Genomic DNA, 20,742 nt, shown 5'->3' with positions numbered 1-20,742 from the left:
TGTACTTTTGCAAAACCCTTCAAACTGTGTCCTGTCATTCTCAGTCCTCCTACAAGTAGGTACAGTCCCATCTTCTCCAATCTATTCTGGTAACTGAAGTTTCACACCCTGGAGCCACTTCGGTAAATCTCTTCATGCTCACCAGTGCATTCCCATACTTACTACAGTATGGTGTCCAGTACTGCGCGTACTGCTCTAGCTGAGGCCTGGTAGATATTCACTATACATTCAACATAACCACCTTGCTTTTGTACTCTGCCCCTATTAATAAAACTCAAAATACTGTATCCTTTACGCACTACTCTCTCCACTTGCACCTTCAATGAACTATGGATGTATACAGGGATATCCCTCTGCTCCTGCATACCCTAATGAATTTTGCCCCTTTGCTACTGTTCCATGTTCTTCCTACCAAAATGCTTCACCTCACTTCTCTGCATAGAACTTCTTCTGCAACCAATCTTTCCATACTGCCAACTTGCTGATATCATTTCGGAGTGCTACACTGTCACCTTAACTTTAGTATGCTTACAAGTCTCGTGTTATCTACACACTTTGACATCGTCCCCTGAACCCTAAGATCTAGATTACTAACATATATCAGAAAGATCGGGGCCCCAATACACCCAGCTCCTGGGGAACTCCACTGCAAACCTGCCTTCAGGCCATTGTTCTGTTTACTATTACTCAGCTATTTTTTTGTTCACGCTGCTGCACCTTTTTATTCTGTGAGCTAAACTTTTCTTTTAGGCTTGATGCGTTGCACTGTGTCAGATCCCTTTTGAAAGTCCATGTGCCCCACATCAACAGTGTAATCCTCATCAATGTTTTCTGGTCCATCTTCAAAAAAAAAACTTCACGTTAGTTGAACACAATTTTCCCTTTTTAAAAACTCATACTGGCTCTTTGTAATTGACCTGCCCTTTCTCTTGAAATGGTTGGGCAAGCATAGGACAGTTAAGAATCAACTACATTGCTTTGGAGTTGCCTGTAGACCAGACAAGAGTAGGATGGCAGAACTCCTTCCATAAAGACATCAGTGAACCAGATTAGTTTTCATGATAATTGATGATCGTTGTCATGGTCAACGTTACTGAGACTACCTTTTTACAATCCAGATTTTATTAATTGAATGTGAATTCCACCAGTTGCCATTGTGGGATTTAAACCCCTGACACTAGGGATTAACCTGATCCCCTAGATTGCTCATGCATTGACATGACACCACCATATTCCCCAGGGATTCTGCCCCCAAAATGACTCTTTATCAAGGATGTTAGATTCTCAACTCAGTTAATGCCGGAGATGATAAATTAGGCTTTTCAAAAGTACATCATTGATCTGCCAGGCTACATTCTGAACAAGCACTCTGTCTTTCTGCATTTTGACACATTATCTTAAAGTGTAACATTAAACAAGCCACATGTGTGCAAACTGTATCCACAGACTTCCGGAAATATTGACCTGCGATAGGATGAATTAACCCTTTGTTTGCAAGTATTAAGCATGTAAAAGCTATTCTGCATCCAACCTATTGAGTTGATTTGCCTTTCGCTCCATTTCAGAAACTGGATTTTCTAATATGAGGCATGGGTGTATAATGTTGTGAATGCATAAACATTTTAATATTTAAAGGTGCATAATGTCACTTTCGCAGTCCTCCATTACCCTTAGTTTTAATCTCCTCATTTTGATTTATGTTCTTGAGGTCTGTTGTGGTGAGAAAGAGTAACCTTAGATTTTGAGTGCATTAAATGGTTCTTTTCTTCACTCTTTCATCTGTGGCTGCTGCTGGAAAGACCAGCATTTGTTGCCTGCCTGTAGTTGCCCATTAACTGAGTGGCTTGCTAGGCCATTTCAGAGGCAGTTAAGGGTCATTCATATGGCTGTAGCTTTAAATTTACGCTTAGGCCAGACCAGCTAAGGATGGCAAATGTTTTTTCCCTAAATGGATATTAGTAAGCACAGTTTTTTTTACAACATTGATTTCATGATCACCATTACTAAAACTAACCTTAGTGTCCAGATTAATTAATTGAATTTAAAGTCTACCATCTTCCATGGTTATATTTAAACTCATTTTACCTGGGTCTGTCAATTAGTAGTCCAGTGGCCTTCCTGCTAAGCCATTGTCTCTCAGCATCTCAACCCATTATCATTTGCAAGTTTCTGTATGTTTTCTGTGTGTTGTAATCTCTTTCTTGCCTTTTCTGTCTAGTCAGAAGAAATCCCAGAAAGTGTCCCTTTTGTTTGAAGATGATGATGAAGGTGATTTGTTTGCATCTAAGCCAGCAGCTAACAAACCTGCTCCTTCTCAGGTATTGAGATTGAAGTATTTTATGATGCTGTTAGAAATGCAAAGATGGCTTTGTTACCATTCGCTAACAGTTTTTAAAACAAAAAAAAGCTCACATTTCTTTTTGTGAACTTGAAATATACGGACCATCAGAATCTGAGTGGACCATTAGCCTAGTTTTGAGAGAGCTCATCTCCTCCGTGTAGTTCTTGTAAACCTGTACTTGGCTTCCAGATGAGTGGGGTGACAAATCAACTTAGTGCCAGAAAAGCATTGTCAAGTGCGCACTTGTGAACGTTAGAGAAGAGCAGGAATGGAACCTGTGCTGCCTTCATGATGCCACCATTTCCGCACGCTATAACAGTGACTACATTTTAAAAAGTACTTACTTGACCGGAAAAGGCTTTAGGACATCATGTGGTTGCACAGAAATACAAGTTTTTTTTCCTTGTGTTGAGTAGTCTGCAGTATTGAGTGTTCAGATTTATAAAGAAGAAATGAGCCTTTGGGCATACAGCATCTTCAACAGAATATCAATGTTTCAAGGACCTTTACTAGGGTGTTTTCAAAGACAATCTGTCATGCATGGAGATTTTGGAATAGGTTGCTGTAAGCTTTTGTTATAGACGTGGGCTTTAAGGTGTGACAAAAAGGGGCAGAGGTTTCGGGAGCTATTCTAGAGACCGCTAATGATGCAGGGACAGAAACCAAAGCACGAGGTGAGAATTGAAAAAGTGCAGGGATTTTTGAGTATGGTAAAGCTGGGACAGGTTAGGAATGTGGAGGGATGTGAACAAAGCAATGACGGTTTTAAACAAATTGGGAATCATTGCAGGTCAGTGAACATGATTGGAACTTGATACAATTTAGACCACTGGATGGGGTGGGGATTCCTTCTGCGTACTTGTCTGGACAGTGGTTTCCATGTGGAGCTTGACTTGGCTATTTCACAAGTGTACAAATTAGGAGCAGAAGTATATTGTTCGGCCTGTCAAGCTTGTCTCCACATTCGGTGATTATTTTAATTTCTGTTTTTACAGAAGCCTTCTCCTCCCCAGGGTTCATCTCTCTTTAGCGAAGTTGAGGGCAGTCACTCTGTCGCAGAGTTTGATGGGAAGAGACAAGTGGAACAGGGAGCTGGTGTTAAACCAGTGTCAGTGGGAGCGGCGCACCTATTTGCTGGGATCGATGTTCTTGAACAACAAAGTGATACAAAAGTGGTACGTCAAAGACATCAAAGAATTCATCCTTTCCTGTAAATTGCTTTATTAATGTGGATATGGCTGCTATTTATTGTACAACTGTTAATTGCTTAGCTAAAATGCTAGGATTTTTAATATCTGTCACTTAGGAATACTTTCACCTCTGTCACACAATTTTGAGTCCACTTTGGGACTTCAGCGTCAAAACAAAGCTCACATTCCAGTGCTGTAATCGGAGTGCGGCGCAGTCTGCTGAACTGGCTTTTGGATCAGATAGTAAACCAAAGCCCTGTCTATCCTGTGGCAGCCTCATGAGGAAGAGTATCGCGGGTATCCCCTGAGCTGTGGCCCGTCAATGTCACAAAAATAAAGAATAATCTGATTATTGTCATGTTGCTGTTCGTGGGGTCTAGTGTCTACATTGGTCACCTATTTTCTGTGTTCCAACAATGACTAGTCTTCTAGAGTGCTTAATTGCTTCCAAAGTGCTGTGGGATACCTGGTACTCAGGCACTGTGAAAATGAAGTCAGACTGGAGAAGAATGGTGGGTTTCCTTCCCTGTAGTACATTAATGAACCAGTTTCATTTTTACTGATTGTTCAATGGTTACCTGGGCAACTGTTGCGACAGATGCGTTTCTGCAGAGGCAGGTGTAAATACAAGTGGCCTAGTTGAACTGAGTGTGTGGTAACTTGGTATCATTTGAATGGAAAAGCACATGGGTTTTATTCAATATAACAGTGTGGAGCTGGAGGAACACAACATGCCAGGCAGCATCAGAGGAGTAGGAAAGTTGATGTTTTGGCTTGGGACCCTTCTTCAGAAATGGCTATTTTCAAATAGAAAAGTTTTATTTTATTATTTTATTAGAATCTGCAGACCTGAAACTGCTCGAGTCCCTAGAATCATGTTGCTTGCATTGGGCTGTGACTGAATTTTCAGCATTCTTTATCATGAATGGTTGATTTAGGGGCTAGGAATAGTCAGATGCAGGAAGGAAAGAGACACTGACTGTCTTGCTCAGTGTTAGAGGGCTAAACAGGCTATATTATGAGGGTATATTGCATAGACTCCGTGCAGGCTTTTTATTACAGCTACATGCCTTAAATCCAGCACCCTTGGAACAAGGCCCTGCTGGATTTTGGGTATTAAAGGGGAGGCAATGGCTTAGTGATATTATTGCTGAACTGTTAATCCAGAGACCTGGATAACAGGGTTCGAATCCTGCCATGGCAGATGGTGGAATTTGAATTCAATAAAATATCTGGAATTAAGAATCTAATAATGACCATGAATCCCATTGTTGATTGTCAGGAAAAACCTGCCTGTTTCACTAATGTCTTTTAGTGAAGGAAACTGACATCTTTACTTGGTCTGGCCTACATGTGACTCCAGACCCACAGCAATGTGGCTGACTCTGACTCTGAATGGACAATAAAAACTGCCTAGCCAGCGACATCCTTACCTCATTAATGAATAAAAACAATCTCCAGGTTCTCGTCAAAAGAGCTTCAGGCACTGTGTAGTTTGGGTCAAGCCAGTTGGTTAGGTTCATGGAGCATCGGATAGAATGATGCAAAGCAGGACAGAATTATCCAGTTTGTAAATTTAAAAAAAAAAAAATCACCTCAGTTTGGCATATTACTGAATTAGCCATATAAATACTGTGACTACAAGAGCAGGTCAAAGGCTTGGAATCCTGCAGTGAATAACCTCCCACCTGACTTGCAAACATCTGTTTGCCATCTACAAAGCAAAAGTCAGCAGTGTGATGGTATACTCTCCACTTGCCAGGAAGAATACAGCTCCAACAATATTCTAGCTTGACACAATCCAGGATAAAGCAGCCTGCTTGATTTAGCATCACATCCTCAAGCATCCACTCCCCACCACCAATGCTCATTAGCAACAATTTGCACCATCTAAAAGATGCACTGCAGCAACTCGCAAAAGTTCTTTTGACAGTACCTTCCAAACCCATGAACACTGAAATCTGGAAGGAGAAGGGCAGCAGATACATGGGAACAACACCAGCAAGTTCCCCTCCAAGCCACTCAACATCCTGACTTGGAAACATATCGCCATTCCTTCAGTGTCGCTGGGTCAAAATCATGAAACTCTGTCATGCAGGTAGACCCACAATGTTATTACAGACCGCAGTCGTTCAAGAAGACCTTGAACCACCATCTTAAAGGTAACTGGGAATAGTACTCCCATATCCAATGAATGATTTTAATTTTTCAGGCAATTTTTTTTTGTGTTCAGATTTGAACACTCAGTGCTCAGGTAGCCTAATTTTGAGGTCCTCTAGATTAGAAGATTTAACGGGTGGTACAATTAGGAGTAATCCAATTAAGTCAATAGTGTAGGTGGAGAATAGCTCACTTTCTCTGGATGAGATCAGGACAAGGAGGTAGAAGCTTTAAATTGGAACAATTTCAATGAGTGATGTCATGAATCATATCTTCAAGCAAAGGGAGAAATGAAAATCTGGATCGTTCTTAAGAAAAGCTGTTGTGGAGAGGGGAGTAACTTTTTTTTCCAAACTGAAGTTGATGATTTTTGAGACAAGTAATACGGGTTATAGAACCAAAGCGTTTACATGAAGTTAAATACAAATTAGCCGTGATCTAATTGAACGACAGAACAGGCTCCAAAGACTCGCCAATCAACTTTTCTTAAAATTTAATGGCTGTTAAATTTAAATTTTTGTAATTTATTCAATTGTTTGGAATTTTTTGTAAATGAACATGTTGAATTTTACAGATCTTGCCATCAACAAAAGTTAATGTGTAATATTCACATTGTGTCTTTGTCCTCATGTTTTCAGCTGGACTCTGATACTGTCGTTTCCCAGGAATGTGATGATCCAGCCAGACAGAGTGTTGTTAGTCTGCCGGGCGAATTGCACAGCAATCTGAACTCTGTTGTGAGCCTGTTTGATGGAGAGGAAGATGACAATCTGGAGGATATGCTCAATCAGTGTAGCCTCATTAAAAATGAAAAGGTAAACAGCAGAGTGGAAGTTTTCTTGAGACTAGACGCTTGACAATCAGCCACTTGAATTATTTTCTTCTCCATCAGCTTCCTGAGGCTGGTGTTAGCACCAGAGTGTTCCAGGATGAGGAGTTGCTATTCAGTCAACAACAACAGAAGGACAATGACCCTGATGTCGACCTCTTTGCTGACACTCTAAAGCCAGAGGTTAGTTTTTAAACTCTCAATCAGTGGGATATCTTGGTGATATATCACTTAGAACAGGGGCATTGGCCTTGAAACAGCTGAATGAGCCAGGAATTAAGTCCACTGAGCTCACAGTGAACATCCTTGCAACATGTGGGAATCGAATGTGGTGGGAGTTGTGTGTACTTGACACTCCTGTCACCGCCACCGCACCCGGCAGCATAAATATCAGCTGAGCATCTCGGTGCTTCACATTGTGTGAAAGTTAGTGTGTGGGGACTCCACTGATGTTTCCCCTTGTGCAAAAGACTGAAACTAAAGGACTCATTTTAAGACAGATGCGATTTTATTTCTCTGGGCATCATGAGTCTTTGGGTCACTGCTCCAAAGAGAAGTGGATGTGGGGTCATTGAATATTTCAAAGCAAAGGCTGATAGATTCTCAACTAATAAGGGAGTTGGTCGTTTTGGGACTAGGCAGGAAAGTGCAATTGAGGCCTCAATCAGATCTGCCTTGATCTTATTGAATGATGGAGTAGGCTTGAGGAAGGTTTACTGTGCTCCTTATTTGTGTTTCTATGTTTATTATGGCAGCCTCTAAGCACAATTCACTTATCTGCCTATTTGAGCACGCATCTTTGAAAACCTTCCAGAGTTAACCTGAAACTCTGACTTAAAATCATGTAAAGGAAAGCTCTGTTGATGCCTCCTGACCCTGAAATTCTGTTGCAGGTTAAAAAGCCAGAGAAAAAGCCTCCTGTTAGCCCTCCACCTACAGCACAGGCAGGGCGCCCAGACCTTCCGAGCTGTGATCTTTTCGACGAAACCGACAACCTGTTCAGCACCTCAAAGGTAACAAAAAGCATAGCTGCTGGAAATCTCCGATTTATACACTGGCAGTAGTTGGCCAAGTGAATAAAAATCTGTAATGGGGCAAAAGGTCAAGTGGCTGAGATGGAAACTTCAACAATATTCTTTTCAGTTGTACCCTAACTAGCTACTCCCTTTAATCAACTTTTGAAGTCTGGTGCTTTGCTCTGATGTTAGTCCAAAATGGATAAGCATTATCTAACTTGTGCAGTAGGGATAAAATAAGTTAAATAGCCCTGGGGTTAACCTTCACTGATGGTAGTGTGTGTCACCTGTTAATACACAGCACAGTCCCATCCAGATTCCAGTCTGGTCAGGCTGATGGGAAGAAAACCAGTCTGGGTTGTGGATGACTGAGTAACATTGGGTTATTTCAGTGATGGGTGGAGAGTTTAAAACTATGTATCCTGTTAGTTGAGTTCACTTAAACAACAGTGTTAAAGGCTGCTTGCTTAAATAATTTCTGTAAATCACAAACTTTATTACTAACACTTAACATTTTAATTTCTGTACTAAGCCACGGTCTGCAAAAACACCTTCATCCAAAGGAAGTATTTTTGAAGACGGTGTAGATGAGGATCTCTTCAGGACTGTTCCAAAGAAACCATCTGTGCCACAAACGGTAATTCTTGACGTTTGAAAATGTAATTAAGGAGGATTTTTCTATAAGGCCATCAAGTCCACCCTTACTTGCATAACTGGGCTACCACCTGCACTAATAAACCAAACTGTAACTATACCCTGTGCCTAGAGGAGATAGCAGATAATGTAGGCTATGGAAGGTGATCGAACTGTGCTATTTCATGGGGAAAATGTCCTCCTCTCTTGAGACAATCATGCAAATTTCGAGAGACTGATAGCCCAGCGATTGATCTGTTGGCCTCAGCCAGCCGTGTGGAAAGGTCCAGCGACAGTAAAGGGCACCTGTAATGACTCCCTTTTTTTTCCTTCATTTGAAAGAAGCCAAAGTTTAGGGGAACAGGAATGTCGTTGGGTGCCTCCACTAAAACCAGTGAGCCTCCTAAGGAAACATGTGATGAAGTTCTGAAAAAACAAAGACCAGGGGAGAAGGAAGTAAGGAAGAATTACATTTCTTTAAGTTTTGAGCCTGGATGGAGTATCACTTCTGTTTCCATGTGAAGCAACATAAATGTTTTGCATTAGCTGCTATTCCTGGTGTTGTAGATTTCATGCAGGCAACCATGCAAATTTTAAAAGTAATGTGAGAGAAATAGGAACTCGGAACAGGAGTAGACCATTCGGCTCTTTGAGCCTGCTACACCGTTCGGTATGGACTTGGCCGATCCTTTACCACAAAGCCATATTCCTGCTTTCCCATTGTACTCTTTGCCTTTAATATAAAAAATATCAATTTCTTTCTCTAATGTATTCAGCTACCTGGCTTCCATGGCCTTCCAAGGTAGAGAATTCCACAGGTTAACCACCCTCTGAGTGAAGAAATGTTGTGTTGTCTCAGAGGCAGTGCTTCTGTTGAAATCTGCACTCGTGGGAAATAACCTCGGCCTTTTCTAGGGGCAAGACTGTATTCATAAAGATATTCATATGTAACTATTTAGCGCATTACAGTAGTATTGAACATTTTAATTACTTTACATTTATGACCAGTGTTTAATGTTCACTGCTGAAACTGACTGATCTTTCCTGCTTCTGCCCCATCCCTCCACAGCGACTCACCAACACAGGTCCCATTAAAACAAAAGGGCCTTCCTCTCGGATTGGAAAACTCCAAGTAACTGTTTTGTAATTTTATTTCTCTCTCAATTAATGAAATTCTTCTTTTTCACTTTTTTCACACCTCCTGCTGTTTGCTGTTACGCAACTTTGGAAATTTGCCCTTTGCATGGTGTCCTGTGTTAATGCTGAGCAACATCAAACAGGATGCTCTTCTTGATGCCTTCCATCTGCTGTCACTGTTTGTATCAGCAGCTCACAACTGTCAAGTCGAGGAAAGTTGTGTGTAATGGTTTGCTCAAGGAAGGGAATGATTTGAAATGTCTTCTATGAATTAATCATACTGGTCCACCAACTTCTAGAAAAGAAATTGTACTTATTTCACCATGATCACAGGATTTTTTTTTAAAACAGTGCTTCACAGCCTCTAGTTGCTTTTGAACTTCAGTCACTGGTGTAATATAGAAAAAGCAGCAGCCAAATGCCCAGAGCAACCTCCCATTAACAGCAGTGTGAAACTGACCAGAAAATCTGCATCTGAGCGATTAAATATTGACCACTGCACCGGTGAGAACTCCATTGTCTTCAAAATAGTGCCATGTGATCTTTCACACCCACCCTCTGTTTAATGTCTTATTGGTCAGCAACCACACTGTGGCAGTGCAGTGATCCCTCCGTCCTGAACTGGAAGTCAATGGATTTTTGCACATGAGCCTTGGAGTGGGACTCAAGTCCAGAATATTAAGACTCCGAGGTACCCTCTGAGCCGTGGCTGATGCCCTACAACTGTGCATGTTGGAAATTGTGGGATTTTTAAAAATTTGTGTGGCCCTTTCCAAAGTATTGGGATGTTGTTTTATGTTTGTTCCCATATCTTGCAAAGGATGGTGTGTGGGTATTTGGGTGTTCCAGCCAAGACTGATCTCATTCTCACCAAGGCACTTTGCCCTCCACTATCAGAAAGTGGGTGCACCTGTTGATTTACTCTCCCCTCTTTCTTAGTGCAGAGGCACTAAAACTAATTGCAGCACCTGAACTGGCAATGAAACAAAACCCATCTATCTTGTCACAATTAGGCCTCAGGGCAGGGGCCTCCGAATGTGTTTTAGACTTGGTGCCCTGACCGACTGGAGAGAATGGCGCAGAATCCGGTTAGATATCATCAACTCTGATTCTGTGATTTTCTCGGCCCTTGAGCAGCCATTGGTTAGCATTGATTTATGAGAGGAAACAGGTTATCAGTGAAATGCAGAATCTATGAATAGCAGAGATATTTCGTACATAGTGGATCTGTGACTTGACAGTTTGAGTATTAATGTGCTTCATTTCTGCAGCCTACATTTTTACTATTGTTAATGTTTCATCATCTTATAAAAAGGAGCAGCAAACACTGAATTTTGTAAAATCCTTCCTGGTTCAGCATAGCTGCATGCTTCAGTGTCAGGAGAGCTGTCTTTAAAAGCAGTTTCTTTGAGGAACAGTTGTTGAATATTAAACAACTGTCAAATCTTCTTTGCTTAAAAACTAACAACACTACAAACAACTTCTAGCTGTACAGCTGTAGCAGTATGCACAAAGCTTCTCTTATTTCCACTTACTTGCCTTTCTACTTTGACACTCTTCTGTCATTTCAAGTCCACTAATGTCCCAGGTCCTCTAATTTTTTTTCTCTTCTAGGCAAACCTGGCAATTAACCCAGCCAGTCTCCTACCTGGAGCTTCACCTAAGGTAGCTGTTGTTCCATCTGGGTCAGCAACCCCATCTTCTCCATCTGATTCCTCTTTGAGAGAAACCACACCTTCAGCATCAGGACCAGTTGCAGGCGAGAGCATCACTGCGAGTTTTGATCAACCAGTACAAGTGGACGTTTTGCCCAGTGTTAATAAAGTAAGATGTAGCAAAAGATGGGCATTTTAGTAAAACTTTGATTTGCATTGTAATTTTTAAATTGCCTCCCAATTTAATAGTGAACTTAAATTGTAACTTGATTAAGTGTTGAAGCAGGAACTAAGACATTGTTTTAAATACAATAGTGATCAAAGATTTGTTCAATTGTGTTTGGCAGTTTTCTGAAATAAGCTTAATACTTGAAGCACTTTAAGATAACACTGGACAATGCCTTATAGATAGTAGGAACTGCAGATGCTGGAGAATCTGAGATAACAAGGTGTAGAGCTGGATGAACACAGCAGGCCAAGCAGCATCAGAGGAGCAGGAAGGCTGATGTTTCGGGCCTAGACCCTTCTTCAGAAAAATTTTTCTGTCCCAGCAGCTAACATTGGTTCTTTAACAATTCGATGCATTTGGTAATTAAACCTAAAACAAGGTCATATTTGGTTTGCTGTCTTTAGAACACTTCAGTTCCAGGCAACAGACCTTAGGAAGGATATATTGCCATGGAGACTAGGAAGTCTGCTGTCCTTAACTGGTCTGGCCTCCACATAACTCAACCTACGGCAATGCTGTTGACTCTCAACTGTCCTGCTGAAATGGCTTGAGCAAGCAACTCAGTTCATGGGGCATTTAGGGATGGGCAGTAAGTGCTGACCCAAGTAGTTGTGCCCATGTCCCATGAATGAATAAAATTACAGCACAGATTTACCAGAATTATACCTGAGCTAAAAGGGTTGAATTATGAGGACAGGTTGCAAAGACTAAGCATTTATTCCTTCAAATAGAGAATTGCATTTCTCATGACCACGGGACCTCTCAAATTGCTTTACAGCCAATTAAGCACTTTGAAATTCAGACACAGTTGTAATGTAGCAAAGATGGCAGCCAATTTTCGCACAGTAAGTTCCTAGAAACAGCAATCTAATGATGAACAGCTAATGCTTTTGTAATTTTGGTTTGGGTGTGTGTGTTGGCCAGGATACTGGTTAATCCCCTGCTCTTCAGCATAGTAATCATGTGACCCATAAGAGCGCTGACAGGGCCTCTGTATAATGTTTCATTCAGAGTCATCGCCTCTAACAGTGACAGCAGCCACTCACTTGTACATGACTATCAACCTAGATGTTGATGCGTGATCTGTTTGAAGGGTTGAAGCTGATTTAAGATCAATAGAATGGAGAGAGTTGTGGGAAGTGGAATTGTGTGGGTTGAGAGAATGATGCCACATGGAACCAGCTGAAAAGCTCAGGGTTGTGACCGCTATCTTGCAACACTTTTTCCTTTAGCAACATTTACCTAAGCATATGTCATTTACTTATAGAGCCGTGCAAGAGTCGGGCAGAAACGTCGACCTCCAACCAGGGTGGCACGGAGACTGGCAGCTCAGCAGTTTGACAAGAGAGAAGATTTGGATCAAAGAACTGAAGTTGATGGAGTTCTTTCAGAAGCAAGTGGTATTGCAGACATTTCACCAGTAGTCACCGTTCAAAAACCACATTTGGACAAGACACCGACCTCACTGCAAGCCGGTAATGATGCCAGCCCTTCCTTTGCCAACTCCACAAAACTGCCAGTATGCTCCTCAAGAGATCTCTTCGATTCGAATGATCTGTTCAAACCAAATGTGACACAGGAGCCAACTCCGGCAGTCAGGACAATGGAGGATTTGTTACCCAAGGAGGACCCAGTTCAATCAATCTTCGCACCAAGCGAGGATGACCTTTTTCAATCCAGTAAATGGACTGTGAAGAAACCCAAACCAGTGGCATTTCTTCAAGAGGATGATGATGATCTTTTTGGTGCACCAAAATTAGGGAAAACTAAGCTCACAGGGGCACAGAAGAGTTCAAAAACGCTAGATATCTTTGAGGTAATCTTTTTCCTGATTTGAAAAATATGTGACTAGTGAAATCTTGCGTTCAGCATTATATGATGTTAGACGTGCCAGATGGTGCTCTCTTCATGTTATCTTTTATTACCAGTTTTCTTTCTTTCTTTCCTGAAAAGTGGTAAACCAAGTTGCCCACAAGTCCTGAAGAGCTGGCTCCTGCTTTATTTCAGCCAAGTGTCAATTTTTTTTGTTTAGAATTCTGGATGGCATGCTGCCAGTTCTGTAGGAGCTGAGCTCTGCCCTTTGGTCTTTTCCACAACTTTTCCTTGACCTCCAAATGTGGAGTGTTGAGCAAATGGCTGTGGCTAAACCTAATGATCGTGTACCTGTAACTAGGCTATGTACCCTGGTCGTGGACTGGGATCCATAATAGTTGTGGGAGAGACTCCTTGTAATGTCTTTTAGGATCGAAGGAGTTTGAATATTAAAATCCTGGGTTTCACCAGCCAACTGGTTGGGGTGTGTCTGTGTGTGTGTCTCCTGTAGGTCAGAATGGGTCTGAATGCTTTCCATATTTTGCACGGTGTAGGGGAACTGATTCCAGGTAATGTTGCCTATATTTTTGACAAAGTCTTTCAAATAATTGTCTACTAAAATGATCATTTACCAGGATGATTTGTTTTCCACGGAGTCTGTTACTTTGACCAAGAAAAGTAATGAGGGGAGTGCAAATATCGACCTCTTCAGTGATCACGTAGACATATTCGCCGACTTAAAAGTTGCCCCAAAGGAGAAGAAGAGCCGGAAGAAAGTAGAAACAAAGTCTATATTTGATGATGACATGGGTATGTAAATCCAAAATTGGAAATGGTGAATTCTCACCATACAGCACTCCATCTTTCCTCTTCTTTCTTTTAAACCCTGATCCCTCTGACCCAAGTTTTGGTCACTTGTCCTAGTATCTCCTGGTGTGTTTAGGTGTTATATTTTGGTTAAGAATGCTTCTGAGAAATACCTTAGGATGTCATATTATAGGTGCTATGTGGTACAAAATGACAGCACCACCTCAGGCACAACGAGCCACTAAATCTATGTCAGAGTCATCCAATTAACCCTGGTCCCTGGTTCTTTTCTCCTATGGTGCCTTCAAGTCCAATTCTCTTAATGTTAATACTGAATCCGTTTCCATCATGCTTAAGGTGCAATGTATTCCAGGTTATCATAACTCACTGTGGGAAAGATGCTTCCTCAATGTTGCCCCTAGTTCTTTTATCTATTACCTTGAATCTGCTTTCCTTGGTTACTAACCTTTCTGCCACAGGGAACAGTTTGTCCTAATGTATTCTCAAAACCATTCTTGGCTTTAGGTGCCCCGTAAATCTCCCCTTAACCATCTCTACTCTGAGAGCTCCAAATTCTCCAAATAACTGAATTTCTTCATCGCTGGCTCCAGTCTAGTAAATCTCTTCCGTACCATCTCCAAGATCTTAAGATGTTTCTTCAAGTATAGTGCCCAGGACTAAACACTGTACTCCAACTGAGCCCTAATCTTAAGTCCTTGCTTTTTGAACTCTATTCCTCTAATCATAAAGTTAATTCCACTAGTATTTTCCAATTATTCTATGACATTTCAAGGACTTCTTTTACTGCCCCCACCCTTAAAACTGTCCAACTTATCCTATATTACCTTATCTTAGCCTTTGTAACAAAATGTATCACTTCATATTTCTTTGTTTTAAATTTCATCTGCCATATTTCACCAGTCTGTTTCCTCCATGAAGTCTGTTATTATCCTCTTTGATGTTTGTTGAGATTTTGAGTTTAATATCTGCCAACTTGGAAACTTTTTCTCTAATACCAAAGTCCAAGCCTTTGAGCAATAGTCTAATATTGAAACCTAGGGAACACCAGGAATTCCCTCCCTGATGGCATTGTGTGACAACCTACAACACTTGGACTGCAGCAGTTCAAGAAGGAACTCACCATCACCTTCACAAGGACAAAAAGGGACAGGGAATAAATGTAGGCCAGCCAGCAACATCCGCATCCAGAAATGAATAAAACAAAAACCACTACAGACTTCCCTCCTGTCTGCAAAACAATGGTTCACCACTCTAGAAACATTAAGGTTTTGCAGCTCAGAAGGAGGCATTTTAGCCCATTGTGCTTATTCTGGCTCTTTGAAGAGCTTTTCTAGCTGGTCGTTTCCTCATTGTTTAAAAGTGTTTGCTCTTGAATATTCATATTTCATAGTAACTCTGATGGGAGCAGGATCTGAGTGTACATCATATTCCAACAACCCCATTAATAAATACTGACCCGTGGAAATAGGTTTATTCAATTTATCTTATCAGGACTTTTCGTAATATAAAAGATCTAGGAGATTGACTTTTACCCTTCAAGTAAAATGACCACTTCCTTTGTTCTTCATTGATAACTAAAGTCTCTCGTCTTTACTAGGGGTGGGTAGAACATGTGACATTTAAAAATGAAGCATTTTTTAAAACAAAATTACCTTCATGAATCTCTTCAGCATCTTGATATCCTGCCTAAAGTAACACAAGGTGTCGAGCTGGATCAACACAGCAGGCCAAGGAGCAGGAAGGCTGATGTTTTGGGCCTAGACCCTTCTTCAGAAATTTCTGAAGAAGGGTCTAGGCCCGAAACGTCAGCCTTCCTGCTCCTCTGATGCTGCTTGGCCTGCTGCGTTCATCCAGCTCTACACTTTGTTATCTCAGATTCGCCAGCATCTGCAGTTCCTACTATCTGTAAAGTAACACAAGCCCCTGTGCACGTCTGCCCTGAGTGCAACATCTGGCAGCTGGGAAGAGATTACACTCCACCTTTTTTTTCTTTATTCCTTCATGGGAGGGCAAACATTTACTGCTGACCTGTAATTGTACATGAATTAAGGGGCTTGTTTTCGGAGAGATGTTCAGAAGTACCCACATTGTCACATTCACATCACATATAGACCAGACTGGGTAATGTCAGCAGGATTTCCTCTGTTTTTTATTGCTATTTTTAAACTAGCTTTCAATTCCAGATTCATTAATTGAATGTAAATTCCAGCAGCTGCTGTGGGTGGATTTAAACCCATGTCCCCAAAGGGGCATCCCTTGAGGATTATTAGCCCAGTGACACTACCACAATGCCATCGTTGCCTCCTGTATACAACAGCGATCCATTTGACCTGAGTTTAACTTCTTCCCTGAGGAAAGTTGTGTTTTATTTAAAAAAAAAGGAATGTTAAGGTTGATGAAAGTTCCATGATGCCCATCAAGCCTTCTGCCCCATCATACTCCACTTCCTGTAGTGAGTAAAAATGCAAGAACAAATAATGTCCTGCTGAACACCACCTTAAGGTGGCAGAAGCAGTATCTTGCATTTTCATGTGGAAACTGCATCTTTTAGGCATAGAAAAAGATCATTGGGTCCATAGTCCCATTCGATAGTGTTCTGCTCCCTTACTGTCAGCTTTAATCCCCACTTTCTCTGGCCTTTTGAATCCACACTGGGGGAAGGCAATGGCCTAATGGTATTATCGCTAGACTATTAATCCAGCAACTCAGCTAATGTTATGGGGCCCTGGGTTCAAATCCTGCCATAGCAGATGGTGGTATTTTTGCATTCAATAAAGAATCTAGAATTAAGGCTTTAATGATGACCATGAAACCATTGTCAATTGTCAGGAAAAATCTATCTGGTTCACTAATGTTCTTTGGCAAAGTAAGCTGTTGTCCTTACCTGGTCTCCATAATATGTGTTTTTTGTATTTTTGGGGGACTATTTAAATTACTTGCTGATCATTTGAACCCTAACTAGTTAGTGAGAAGAGTGAGAGTGTTCCCTACCCCTCGGTGCGTCCTTGTATGAATAAATCAAATGTTTCATCCACTTTTAAGTAGCCTTGTTAAGGGGTTGTCTTGTGTTCAGGATATTATTCTTGTTTTTTGTGTCACTGTCTTTGAAAGTCAAGCATGGGGCATGTGTTACAGATCACTGTTTAACATGATTGATTCATTCATTCATTGGCTGTCCCTCTCAGACAAGAATGACTCTTTTCCCCACTCAGGGTGAGTCCATAGGTGGCTGTACAGACTGACGTCCTTACCACAGGCTCTGTTACATTTGGGACAGAAGGTGGTCATGGGAAAGGGGTGGCTAGAGCATTGGTGTGGCAACACAGTTCTTTCGCTATTTTCGCCTGGCTTTCGCTTTTTCCCAACGGCAAGTCTTGAGGTGCCCGTGCCTTCCCAGATGCTGCTCCTCCACTTTGGACAGTCTTGAGACAGTGATTCCCAGGTGTCTGCAAAAATGCTGCACTTTGCCAGTGAAGCCATCGCCAACCTGGTCTGTTTAACATAGTAACACAGTTGGCCAACAGGCGTTGTACTGTTTGAGTGCTCTTTCATTTCTCCTGCATTCGTAGCTTTGCTCCTCAGTAGTAAAGAGCAATAAACTGTGATTTTCTTTTGGCCGTTTGTTTAAATTGCTAATATTTTTCTTATTTCAGATGACATTTTTGCTTCTGCCACGCCCTCATCCAATAGCAAGAAACAATCCAAATCCAAGAGCAGTTCAAAGCAGGCTGCAGTTCCTGTCAGCATACCAGATAGCAAAACTGTGGACATTTTTGATGATCCTCTGAATGCTTTTGGACCATGAGATTTGGTGACAAACATCGTTCATAAAATTATGGGAAGGAGAAAGAGAGAATTTTATTTTTACTATTTGGCACGGGAAGTATTGAGTTGCACTAAATGGAGAAATAATTTGCCAGAATGACACTGTGTTGACACCATTGACAGGCTTGTTTTTTAAATCATAGGCACTACTCACTGCTGATGTGAACTTTGGCGCTAGCCTTGATGAACAATGACAGCTACCTTTACTTTGAAGATTTGATGGTGTGCTTACAGTAGTTCTGAACGCTTCACACTAATTTGCTTTGTGCACTGGACCTGTCATAAGCATTTTTCTTTCTGTCACCTCTGTACAACAGTTCCTTAGTCATTAAATCATGGTATCCTTTAACCAAGCTCTAATCATTCTCAATTTTTATAATAGTGAATTTTTTTCTCAAATCCATTGACCATGGAAAGTTTTTTTTTAATTTGAGCTTTAAACACTTCATCTCATAGAGCTACACATTGGACTTGTTACCTTTCAAATGGTCTTTGTTTGTTGAATTTTTTTTTAATTCACCTGTATAGTTTTGAGATATCAGATTTAAGATTGACCTTGTGAACTACGTTCCATTTTTCTGGAATGGAAACATCAATTAATTCAGTGTAAGATAATGTAAATACTTCTGAAATGAAAGATATGTTTCATAAATATACTTGTTGCAAGCTTACAAAGGCTAATGAATAATAAATGTTATAGAATTTACAAAGATCATTGTGTTGAGTATAGTAAATTGCTGTTTTATCTGTTTACTTCAGGCTGATGTCTTTGGTTATCTGTTCTGTTTTGAATTAAAATTGCTGGAAAATAAATTGCACAGTGAACAAAGCTTTGTGATAAATACGTTGTTGTCCATCATATTGGAATTGTTTGTTAGATCTGTGAAATATATTCCTTGAGTCTTGTAGTTTTTTTTTATATATTAGAGAAACAACTAGCTCCCTCTGCAGGTATAGCTTTCATTGTAAATCTTAGCGTTTAGTTTGAGAGTGAGAAATCTGGTTTGCAAACAATTGGGCTAAACTTAAACAAGGGTAGAGTAGAGTTACTGAAGTGGACTGGGAGAGGTGTTTAACAGAAAAGACAATTGAGGAACAATGGCAGATGTTTAACAAGATAGATCCCATTGGGAAGAAGGATTCTAGGACTGGGAGAAACCAACCATGGGTAACCAAGGAAGTTGAGGATAGTGTGTGGCAAAACTTAGTGGTAAACCAGAAGATTGGAAAAAATTTAAAATTACATTAGCCAAAAAAGTGTACTGAGGGCAAACAAGTAATAGTAAAACACATAGTGAGTACTTTAAGTATGTAAAAAAAGAGAGGCCAAAGTGAACATACACCCCTTCAAGTGAGATTGGGGAAATAATAGGGAACCCGGAAATGGCAGAAGAGTTGAATACTTTGCATCATTGTTCACAGCTGAGGACAATTACTGGTGTTCCAAAAATACTAGATAATAATGAGGGTAAAGATATGAGGTGGGGTGGGGAGATAATTGACAGAACTATCGCTAGAGGAAAAGTACTTGGAACTAATGGGACCAAAGGCCGATTAAGTCTGAGATTTCTTGTTTTCTCCGTGTTCCAGGTTAAAAATCCTGTTTTGTGCAGATCTGAAATAAAAAACAGTGCTTGCTGCAGTGTTCCCGCGAAGCCCAACGCAAGCTGGAGGAACAACACCTCATTTTCCGCTTGGGGACCCTACAGCCCTCTGGACTCAAAATTGAGTTCAATCATTTTAGGGCCTAAACTCTCCCATGTCCTAGCCCCCTACCCCACACACCAGGCCTTGTTACCACTTAGCTTGCTATTACACACCCCCTGTTTTTAGTCACTAACAGTCCCCATTAACAACTGTTCACCCTCCCAGCCTGATCTATAGCAACTCCTTTGTCTGTCCAACTGTCTTTCTCTCTCTTTGGGCTCTATCTTATCGTTTACTCCCTACCCCACTCACCTCCCTATTTTCTGCATATAAACTGATGTTTTCCCAGCCACCATCAGTTCTGAGGAAGGGTCACCGGACCTGAAACGTTAACTCTGTTTTCTCCTCCACAGATGCTGCCAGACCTGCTGAGCTTTTCTAGCAACTTTGTTTTTGTTCCTGATTTACAGCATCCACAGTTCTTTTGGTTTTTATATAAAAAAAAATGTTTGGTAGAATTGGAGTATTGCTGAATGATATTTCGTTGGTGCTTCCTGCTCTTATAATCTGTTGCAACTGATAAAGGCAAGTGTCCCATATGCTGCCTTAACCATCCTATGAACCTGAACTGCCACCTTCAAGGATCTGTGGACAAGCTCCCCAGGATCCCTCTGTCTGAGCTTCATAGTATCCGGTTATTCATTGAATACTCCCTTGTTACTTCTTGCAAAGTGCATCACCTCACATTTATCAGGGTTAAATTCCATCTAACCAATCCGCTTGTATCCTCCAGTAACCACTTTTCTCCTCGCAGTCAACACCTGGCCAATCTTTGTGTCATCTGCAAACTTAGTTGTTGTTCCCCACAAACAACAAGAGGTGCAACACTGATCCCGTGGCACACTACTGCTCGCCAGGCTCCAGTCACACAAACCGCCTTCTACCACCACATCCTGTCTGCTGTCATTAAGCCAGTTTTGGATCCTTCTTGTCAAGTTACCCTGGATCCCATGAGCTCTTACATTCTTTATCAGTTTCCAATGTGGGATCTTGTCAGAAGATCTTACCCTCATCCAACACTTGGTCACCTTCTCAAAACATTCCACCAGATGTGTTGGGCGTAGCTCCCCCGACAAAGCTACCATGATTACCCTTGATCAAATAGAGATTATCCCCTCTTCGAAATGGAGATTAATTTTCCCCTTCGCTATTTTCTTCAGTTTCCTACCAGTGATGTGAGACACACTGGTCAGTAGTTCCAAGACGGAACACCTCCAATATGGTGGTGGAGCAGGACTCTTGAGCCGGAGCTTGTCCGCTCCATTTCTTTCTCCCTTTTTTGCTTTTTGTTCTTTCTCTTTTTGCCTTCCATCCTTAGGCAATATTGGCCATGTCCGTGGTGAATGCCAGCACGGACTGCCGGCCTCAAGGTGAAGCCTG

At 41.2% G+C, this 20,742-nt stretch overlaps 1 protein-coding gene across 1 annotated transcript in view; it reads left to right on the top strand.

Moving 5' to 3' along the window:
• The window catches only part of LOC109922405 (WASH complex subunit 2-like), a 39,008-nt gene extending 20,524 nt beyond the window's left edge, over positions 1 to 18,484 (top strand). Inside the window, exons 6-17 of the mRNA XM_048616171.1 lie at positions 2,219 to 2,318; positions 3,337 to 3,516; positions 6,330 to 6,506; positions 6,584 to 6,703; positions 7,414 to 7,533; positions 8,069 to 8,173; positions 8,512 to 8,625; positions 9,239 to 9,301; positions 10,921 to 11,130; positions 12,458 to 13,006; positions 13,638 to 13,812; positions 17,484 to 18,484. Coding sequence (XP_048472128.1) covers positions 2,219 to 2,318; positions 3,337 to 3,516; positions 6,330 to 6,506; positions 6,584 to 6,703; positions 7,414 to 7,533; positions 8,069 to 8,173; positions 8,512 to 8,625; positions 9,239 to 9,301; positions 10,921 to 11,130; positions 12,458 to 13,006; positions 13,638 to 13,812; positions 17,484 to 17,635 — 2,065 coding nt within the window. The 3' untranslated portion in view covers positions 17,636 to 18,484. The remainder of the gene's footprint in view (positions 1 to 2,218; positions 2,319 to 3,336; positions 3,517 to 6,329; positions 6,507 to 6,583; positions 6,704 to 7,413; positions 7,534 to 8,068; positions 8,174 to 8,511; positions 8,626 to 9,238; positions 9,302 to 10,920; positions 11,131 to 12,457; positions 13,007 to 13,637; positions 13,813 to 17,483) is intronic.
• The last annotated feature ends 2,258 nt before the right edge of the window (positions 18,485 to 20,742 follow it).

The sequence above is a fragment of the Rhincodon typus genome, chromosome 34 (assembly GCF_021869965.1).
Source record: "Rhincodon typus isolate 14 chromosome 34, sRhiTyp1.1, whole genome shotgun sequence".
NCBI lineage: Eukaryota > Metazoa > Chordata > Chondrichthyes > Orectolobiformes > Rhincodontidae > Rhincodon > Rhincodon typus.
The sequence above is the reverse complement of the archived record's forward strand: the minus strand, read 5'-3'. Positions and strand labels throughout refer to the sequence as shown.